General features: G+C 23.9%; 1 protein-coding gene and 1 long non-coding RNA gene across 2 annotated transcripts; one reads left to right on the top strand and one right to left on the bottom strand.

The window, feature by feature from the left end:
* Positions 1-645: 645 nt before the first annotated feature.
* Positions 646-2,914, bottom strand: LOC116186140. The gene is made up of 3 exons (XR_004151086.1): positions 2,528-2,914; positions 1,103-1,381; positions 646-1,002 (listed from the first exon to the last, which is right to left on the bottom strand). It is a non-coding gene; the product is annotated as an uncharacterized LOC116186140 (long non-coding RNA).
* Positions 2,915-5,892: 2,978 nt separating this feature from the next.
* On the top strand, positions 5,893-9,127 carry LOC102678306 (UDP-glucuronosyltransferase 2B17-like). Its single transcript, XM_006619943.2, has 5 exons — positions 5,893-6,420; positions 6,510-6,877; positions 7,385-7,604; positions 7,693-7,912; positions 8,593-9,127. Exons 1-5 carry the CDS (start codon positions 5,940-5,942, stop codon positions 8,885-8,887), a joined length of 1,584 nt encoding a protein of 527 aa, XP_006620006.1. The 5' UTR covers positions 5,893-5,939; the 3' UTR covers positions 8,888-9,127.
* The last annotated feature ends 555 nt before the right edge of the window (positions 9,128-9,682 follow it).

Raw genomic sequence — 9,682 nt, forward strand, 5'->3', positions numbered from 1 at the left:
TTCTGCTTTTGTATCGGTTCGTGTTTCTTTTTCATTGAATCTTTTTTATTGAACGAGACACAAGTTGTAAAACGGTGTCAAAAGTCAAAGCATTGTCGTTAGCATCATGATGATATGAAAACGTTGATGATGCTTAATCAATCTCGCAATAAAACTCCTTTTTTTTTATTTTACTAACTTATTATAATTCGGCGTCTTTGGTAATTCTATATATGTATATCTTGTTTTTACATAATTAATATCAACAATAGTTCATATTATTTTTATCCTTTATCACAATTTAGATAATATTGTTTTTTTACAATTTTTTCACATTTTTTGCATAGGCATATAATATATTTGCATACATATATAGAGTTATTGAAGATATACATTAGATTAAAAAAAAAAAAAAGAAAAAAAGGAAAAAGATATAGTATAAAATATCAAATAAGTTCAAATAAGTCATAAGTTCAAATGTTTCGAAAAATTTTTTTTAATGAAATTTCTACGATTGCTTAAATGTTTCATTCTAATTAAAACAATAATACATATTGTTGATTATTGACTAGATGACACTAGATTGAACAAAAGTAATAAACTGAATAAAAATAAGACTTGAGAACACGAAACATTAAAAAAATATTGACGAAACAAACAAAGAACAAAATAATATAAATAAATAAAATTTATATATTATAATAGTTTGACGTTTAAAAATGTTTAATTGGAAAATTATTTTGCGAGAGAAGCAAAAGGAACAAAATGATGAAAAAAATGGGGGATAAAATTATAGAGGAAGGAATTGTTTCCCGTTTCCGTTAATATTTTTATCACGCGTCATATTGTCGCGCATAACTCTTTTCGTTCTCTCTCTTTCTTCCCCCTTTTACTGAATATTAACCGTAAAAGTTTCAACCGGAAGTTCAGCGCAGGTTTCACGTCAGCCCAACGGTAGCTAGGCGTGCGTTGACATCCCGGCAGAACAGAATAATCTCATTACGCGCGGTTGAAACTTCAGTTCTGGAATAATAAGGGGATATAAATGCAAATGAAAATTATGAAAATGAGCGATTAACCATCCATTCCAGATACAAAACTGCCGAACCGGCTTGAAACTTACGATCGACTTGCTCCTCTCCTCCTCCATACCCGTTCTGAATAACGTTATCCACATAACGACGTACTTTCCACGCGTGAATTTGCCACTGGAATGATGATCATCCGAGTGGATTTTAGTTTATGAGAATATCAATTGATGGCACGCGTTACTTTCAAACTTGATCCAGTGATTATGCATACTTTGAAATTTTTGTCTCTGATCCGGATACGAAATGTCTGGTAAATTTATTAATCGATGTGACGATAAAGAAGAAGCTTTTTGTATTTGATACAAGAATATCTGAAAAATAAGTAGAAACTTATGTATACTTATGTAAAATGATAATAATAGAATAATATTAATAATAATAGAAAGATAAGTGTAAAAAAAGAATAAAAAAATGATATGCAATATATAAAATGTATGCAATATTTAAAATTGTTAGGCGAGATTCTTCATACACACAAATTATATATAATACTCTACTATATAAATAATTTGCTAAATTCAATAAATTCAATTTATTAAACTAACTTTTCATTCAAAATTATAATATGATTTATTGAATTGTTTATAAAAATCTAACAGACTTTAAAATTTCTTAATATATTCTTTTTTAACATTTACATCATTTATCTACACTTATTTACATTTTCCACTATTTTTATTCTTTCACTTGAGGTTCATTATCATTTAATGATATTAACATTTCATACTACATTAGACTTCGTGTTATAACATATCTACATATATTGTTCAATGATTAATATAGAAAAATCATTACAAAATGAACATGAAACAAAAACTTATTGTAATATATGAAGAATAATAATAAAATAATAAAAATTAAAATAAAAATAAAATAATAAAATAAAATAGCAATAAATACACGAGTTTCAGTTTTCTAAAAGTACTAATAAGTGCATGAGCTTCATTGATTCAATCAATTCAATAATTCCAATGCTGCGTCGATGCAAACAATCACTTTGATGATATCTATTATATAAGATCGATTTTTATTCTTTTATTTATTATATAAAAAGTTATTGAAATCTTCTAGACACGTTTTTAAAAACAAAGAAAAAAAAAATAAAATAAGAATAAAAACATAATATATTAACTTTTTGCAATAGATTTCCTAACTAATCTAAATATATCTATCAATAATATTTTTTATTCTCAAATATTCACTCGTTCGAAAAAATTCTATTATTCTGACAATATCATTTTAACGTTTCCTACATGAATCATCATTTCTTATTCCATTTCACTATCATAAATTCACAAACCATGTTGAATAACTCGGCCCGAATGAAACATTCGTCGTCTCGCCTTTGCACCAGGAATCCTTCACTGTCTAAAGGTAGTATCGAATGTTTTCATTGCGTCGATCTTATAAAAGTTTAGACTTGTCAGTGCAGTTGGGTGGCGATTACTGTCACTCACTTTTAACCGAGGCACAATCAGAGACGCGCGTATCACAGACATACAACTGCGGAAAACCATCGTGCCGGAGAGGTTCTGTCAAGTGTTCGACAAATATCCGACGTGTTTGCCGTCATCTTACGGTAAAATTTGATTACTTGTCCCCCGTTGTTTGTTGCCGCGTATCTGGATTGACATAAATCTTCCTCTAATTCCTAACTCTTACCTCCTTTCGTTTGTAATACGCCAACTTATAAAAAGTTTTCGCCTTTATCGCGGTTTTGCCAATAATCTTTCTTTTTTAACACCATGCAATCATGCAGAACAATTGTGATTTTCTGTTAATTGTTTTAATGGAATAAATATTTTATGTAACATAAAAAATTTCCATTCAATTGTTTCTGTTGTTCAAAAAAGAAGAGATGTAATTATAACTTTAGAGATGATTTAATTTTATTTTAATTTTTATTTGAAATTCAATTACGATGAAATACGATATTCGATTTATTAATTGCTCATGAATCTCACAAGGAAATTCATCTAATTCGAAAAATGATTTTAATAAAAGTTTTTTATGTATGTAATATATATTGAGTTATATAAGAGTAATTTGTCGATGAAAAATCTTTTTAAAGCAACGTTTTCGAAATCAAAGTTTTAATATTTTTTTTAATTTTTTTCAATATAATTTTGAATGGTAATTTCAAAAAAATATTAACAGAGATCTTAATTTTGTATTGTGTTTTTTTTTTTACCAAAATTAATTTGTCATTAATACTAATAAAATAAAATATATTATTAAAAAAATTGGAAATTATTCTATATTTATTTCTTATATTTATTTATTATATAGAAATTATTATTTGAGAATATTTTGAAAAAGAGATAATAATACAAATTGTAAAAGTAATATTTGTGATAAAAAATAACGTTAATATGTTAGCAATGTATAATATTTTAGCAATGTCATTCTATTGCATTTATAAATCTCGAATTTTTATAACAAAAATTTATATAGATTTATAGAAGTATATAGATATAAATTATCTGTATACTTTTTTTCTTCTTGCAAATGGAAATGATACTTTTAGATAAGGATAATTTTATATTTACATAAGAAGAATTTTATATTTAGATAAGAATAAGGAGAACAAGATAGTGCACTTAGCGGATAAGTCTGGATCATATATTTTTCTCATGAAAATAATTTATTCGGGTATACATATATCGAGAATGATTATTTATTTTTTATTAATATTCACTTTTTATCATAAATTATCATAAATTTATTATCCTTATTATCATAAATTATATTTTATTAAATTAAAAATATTTATTTTATACTATCATACTTATTACTATTATAAAAAATTTAATTATATTATCATTATTATTCAATTTTTTTGTACTTGGAATAATAATATATATATTTATATATTTAGAATTATAATGTAACAAGAATGAATAAATTTTTTTTTTAAAAAACGACTGTTGCAAACTTATGTTATTATAATTATTGCTGATTATTATATTTATCTCTTATTGTTTAAATTATATTTAAATTACATGAAGGTCGTAAAGTTAGAACTTTTTAGTGACAAATATGTTTTAACGGAAATATAAATGATCATATATCGAACAGATATGAACAAATTTTCACTTTTAAATCTGGACAAAATTGTAATTCAGTTTTTCTGGGTTGAAAATTTTCATCTGTTGTCATCCTCCATTTCCATCATTTCTGTTACTATTTCCAATCAAAATGACTGGAGAAAATATTTTATAGCTAACAATTTAAAATATAAAAAAATAGATATTTATTGTACTTGCTCAAAAATGATACTAAATAAATATAGACATTAAATTAATATTAATATAATAAATTGGTAAATATAAAAATTTTATTATAATATCAAATTAATTAATAAATATAAATTAAATATAACATTTTATTAAGATATATTGGAAGATTTTTTATTAAGAATATATATGTTCTGTAAATGATGGTGCAAGCGGATAGAAAATGATTCCATGTAAAAAAAATAAATCGAAAATAAAAAATAAAATTTTCTTATTTGTTTGTTTTTGAAGCCATTTTTTTACGAAAATTTACGATATGAAAAATTAAATTTTAAGTACAATGTAATTAATTATTTTTCGATACAAAATGAATTATAATTATAATATTTATTGATATTATAATTATATATTTATTAATATTAATAGTTATATATATTTAAATCACCAAATAATGAAAAATAATTATTTTCTTTTTAGAAATGAATGACTGAGAATTTAATGACAAATTTCGTGTCAAGAAAAATATATGTCAAAAAGATGACTCATGTTAATATTTTAAAATTGTAATAAAACTTCATATTATCTATTATATTTTTTTGTTATTTATAAGATGTATCATTATGTTATGATATCTATTAGTGAAAATGAACAATAAAATAATTTTTGATTATGACTTATAAATTAAATAAAGAAAATTATATAACTATAGATATTATATATATTGTATAATGGATACACAATGATTATCTTTATAATAATCTGTAATTAATTTTTTAATATTATATTCGCATTTCATAATCATTTCTTGCACTATCATATTTCTCGATATTGCCATTTCATCGTCAATATTTACGAAAAAAATTGAATGAAAGAATTTCTAAGAATTATAAAAAAAATAAATATTTTGATTGATAAAAAAGAATAATTAAATACGATTCGAGATATAATAATATAAGATATAATATAAGTTTATAATATATTTTATTTCAAATCCTATTTCAAAAATTAATTATAAAACAAAAATGCAAGTCATTATATATGCAATACATGAAAAGATTTTTCATGTATTATATAACAAGTAAATAGCTTCTTAACTCTTTAAATTCATAATCTTTAATCAAACATCTAATTTCTGTTATTCTTTTTCGTATCAATCAATCAAAAAATTTAGTATTTTCACGCAGAAATATAAAAATATCCGAAAATAATAGTGATTCTAAAAAACCCATAATAAAAATATTTTTAACCACTATGTTTTCTATTTTCAAAATTACTATTTTTCACTATAAAATTCACAATATTCACTGAATCGATCTCTATTAGTATTTGATCACGAAATATATTTATACCTGTAAAAATATGAATATATAGAAATATGCTTTATATCCAAATTCATATTCAAATAAACTTATCATATACATATTATTTGAGATAATGAATGTGATAATAAATTTAAACTATAATTAAACGATAACTATAATTAAACGATAACACTTTTTTTGTTTCAAAATGTAGTATATACAGATATATGATTGTCGTTCCCATTATATAAATTGATGGTAATATTGTGATATCCGTTTTAATAGGCACGTAACCGTTGAACGAGTCAGTTTGTTCTTCGAACACGAGAAGCATGAAACGGAACGTTACAAAACTATTTTTCATTTCGTGCATCTTATGCATTGTGAATCAATCAGAGTGCTACAAGATCTTGGCCATTATTTCAACACCATCTTATAGCCATCAAATTCCGTATCAACCGTTATGGCTAGAATTGCACGCACGTGGTCACGAAATTGTGTTGGTTACTACGAATCCCATAAAGAATATCAACTCGCCAAATTTCACTCAAATCGATATAAGTAAAAGTTACAATTCTTTAAGGACCGTAGACTTTGTCAAGCTACGATTCGAAAAAGTTAATTGGATGGAAGCATTGGAGAAATATTTATTATCTTTGTGTTCTTCCTTCGAGATTCAAGTATTCAATTCCACAGAAATGCAAAAGCTGTATGCACCGGATAGCAATGTAAAATTCGATGTCTTCTTAACGGAGTTGCTCTACATGCCAGCTATATACGCCTTTGCCTACAGATTTAACGCTTCGTTAATAGGTATTTATTTAATATGATTTATTTAATATTTTTTACAATTGTGAATGATTTGAAAATAAGAAAAATAATCATGTTTTGCATGATCGTAGGATTAAGTTCATTAGGATTGCTTAGTATAAATGATTTTGTACTTGGAGGAGCAGTGCTTCCTTCTCATGAATATTTATGGGAAAATGAAGGAAATACAGGCATAAATTTACCGTTTTATAAAAGGTTGCTCAATTTTGTGAAAACATGGCGTTTACTGTTACATATGAATTTCAATATATTCCCCAAGGAGCAAAAATTGGCAGAGCAATATTTTGGGCCTTTGCCGCCTTTGATAGATATTATGAAGAATGTTAGCATGATTTTTATTAATGAAGCCGATGTTTTAACACCGGGACGACCAATACTTCCAAATATAATTAGATTCAGTTCTTTTCACGTATCTGAAAATCCAGATCCTTTGCCGAAGGTAGATTTTATTTAATAGAAATTTGATTATTATTGAATTTGTATGTTTGAAAAATATATAAGAATATTATATTATCTTATCAATAGATGAGATAAGTTATAGAATTACAATTAGCATAATTTATATAGAAATATATAGAAGATCATAAACATTTATACAAGATAATTTATGATACAAATAGGATTAAAGAGATTCTAACTCTCTATGAAATAAGACGAAAATCAAGAATAACGAGGGAAGAAATTATGTGGAAAGGTGGTTAATTTTACTTTTATTTGAAAAATTTTCAAACTTGATTTATTCGAAAACAAAATTTCAAAAATTATTTATTATTCTGCATTTTAAAGCCTAAGATCTTATTTGTACCATAAATTATTAACAACTTATTATTAACAACATATACATATAGATACAGAACTACAAAAAAGTTAATTGTTATCATTGATCGAAAATATAGATTTTTGCACAAATGTGTATAATTTTTTATTTAAATTATTTTTATTGCAGAATTTACAAAAATTTTTAGACGATGCAAAAGAAGGCTTCATCTATTTCAGTCTCGGTAGCAACGCAAGAAGTTCTACTATACCAAAAGAAATTAAACGTATATTTTGTAATGTTTTCGCAAAATTACCGTACAAAGTTGTATGGAAATACGAAGAAGATTTACCTGAGAAATCAAAAAATGTTTACATCGGAAAGTGGTTGCCTCAACAAAGTATTCTTGGTATAATCTTTATTTAGTACAAAATATTTATTCCTTAAATATTATTTCTACACAGAAAATATTTATCTCTCTCTGTTCATCCTCACAGCTCATCCGAAAATTAAGTTATTTATTTATCAAGGAGGCGTACAAAGTAGCGAAGAAACTATTCGCTTCGCAGTACCAGTTCTTGGTTTTCCAATATTGGCAGATCAAGATTATCAAGTAAGAAGAATGGAAGCTCTTGGTATTGGAAAATATTTAGAAATTACGTCATTTACGGAAGAACAACTTGAAAATGCTATTTATGAAATAATAAATAATAAGAAGTAAGTACATATTAACATTAAGTTATAGATCTGTACAATAGAATTTAGCTTAAGACTTTTTATTCTTATTATTTAAAAATGTAAATTTTAGATTAAAAATTAAGAAATTAAGAATTTAATTTTTACATTATATGATATTGTCCAATTTTAGATATTATTAATAACGAAGAATTTTTAATGTTGGTTTCCTCAAATTTTATTTTAGCAAATATTTATCTAATCTTTCTTTTTTAATTATTTATCCTATCAATTACAGAAATATTATACACAATATTTTTGAGTTTTTTATTAATTCATTCAAAAAATAAATTATTAATATTATGAGAAATTGTTGAACAAATTAACTTTTTTTGCGAACTTAAATTAATTAACTTTTTAAACAAATGAGACATTAAAGTTATAATTAAATGAGATTAAATTAAATTAAATAACGATATCCAGTTACTAATAATTAAATTTGTAGAAAATACATATTCTTCTTTAATTTTAATATTTAAGTCTTTAATTTATAATCTCATTTTATTTTTGATCTGCAGATTTAAAGTACTTGTCCGGTTAAAAGATTAAGGAAAAAATTTTAAACTAATAAAAGTTATAAAAAAATTTAGAATATTTTTTTAGATATAAATATTATAAATGTATAAATTATAATTTTGATATTTTTGATGTTTTCTTTTTAGATATAAAGAAAGAATACTTACTGTTCGAGATCAAATTAAGGATACACCTTACGATACTGTGAAACATCTCGCTTGGTGGACAGAATATGTAGTACGAACAAAAGGCGCCCCACATCTTCGCTCTACATTAGCTTTAGAACCTTGGTATCAACGTTTTGATATGGACATTGTAGTATTCTTGGCAATAGTGATATTTATTATTGCTTCAAGTTTGTTTAATATAATAGTTAAGCTTCTTATGTATCTTTATAAGATGTTACAAATTTCTACAGATAAAAAACAAAAGATAACTTAAAATAAAGTTATCTTCACAATACTAAATTAGCGTCAATATCAAAAAACAAATAATTCTATAAATAAAAAGCATTAGAATTATTATATCGTTAATCGTTTTTGACGAATTATTGAAATTATTATGTTTTCGATGATAATATTTTCATAATGCTTTTTATTTAATAATTATTATTATTGACAGGCTTTTGTGTATTATGCAAAAGTTACAACACTAATAATACTACTAACAACTAAGTTAATATTTTGCTATTTATAATTTGACAAATAAATCATAACTGACATTTTTATCATATTTTATGTTTGTTTCAATATTTAAATTAGAATTGATCCTCTGAGAGAATTTTTTTCTGAATGAATGATGGTGAATATTATATATCTTTCAATTTAGATAATTTATTACGAGAAGTTTTTGTGCAATTTGCTCAATGATTATATAATGGATAAATGATATTTTAAATGATTTCTTTGTCCATTTATAGCATTTATATTATTTAAATCAAGACCACGAATGTAGCTTACAATTCTTGAACAATGTGAGTTGTAAGAATTTTTGAAAAAAATAAGTTTAATTATGTTTAAGAAATTAATAAAAAAATTTTATTAATGTACAAGCATAATAGATAGCGATAAATATAAAAAAACAAACAACTTATTTTGTTCGTAATAATTAAGACATATATAAATTGTATTTTTTGGATTTACACAATCATAATAGATACATCATTTATCTTCAAAATCTTTTCAAAGATTTTAATTATATTGTTATCAGTTAATGATCTCAATTTATCAGTCAATT

Source organism: Apis dorsata, unplaced genomic scaffold, assembly GCF_000469605.1.
Source record: "Apis dorsata unplaced genomic scaffold, Apis dorsata 1.3 scaffold_465, whole genome shotgun sequence".
NCBI classification, from domain to species: Eukaryota; Metazoa; Arthropoda; class Insecta; order Hymenoptera; family Apidae; genus Apis; species Apis dorsata.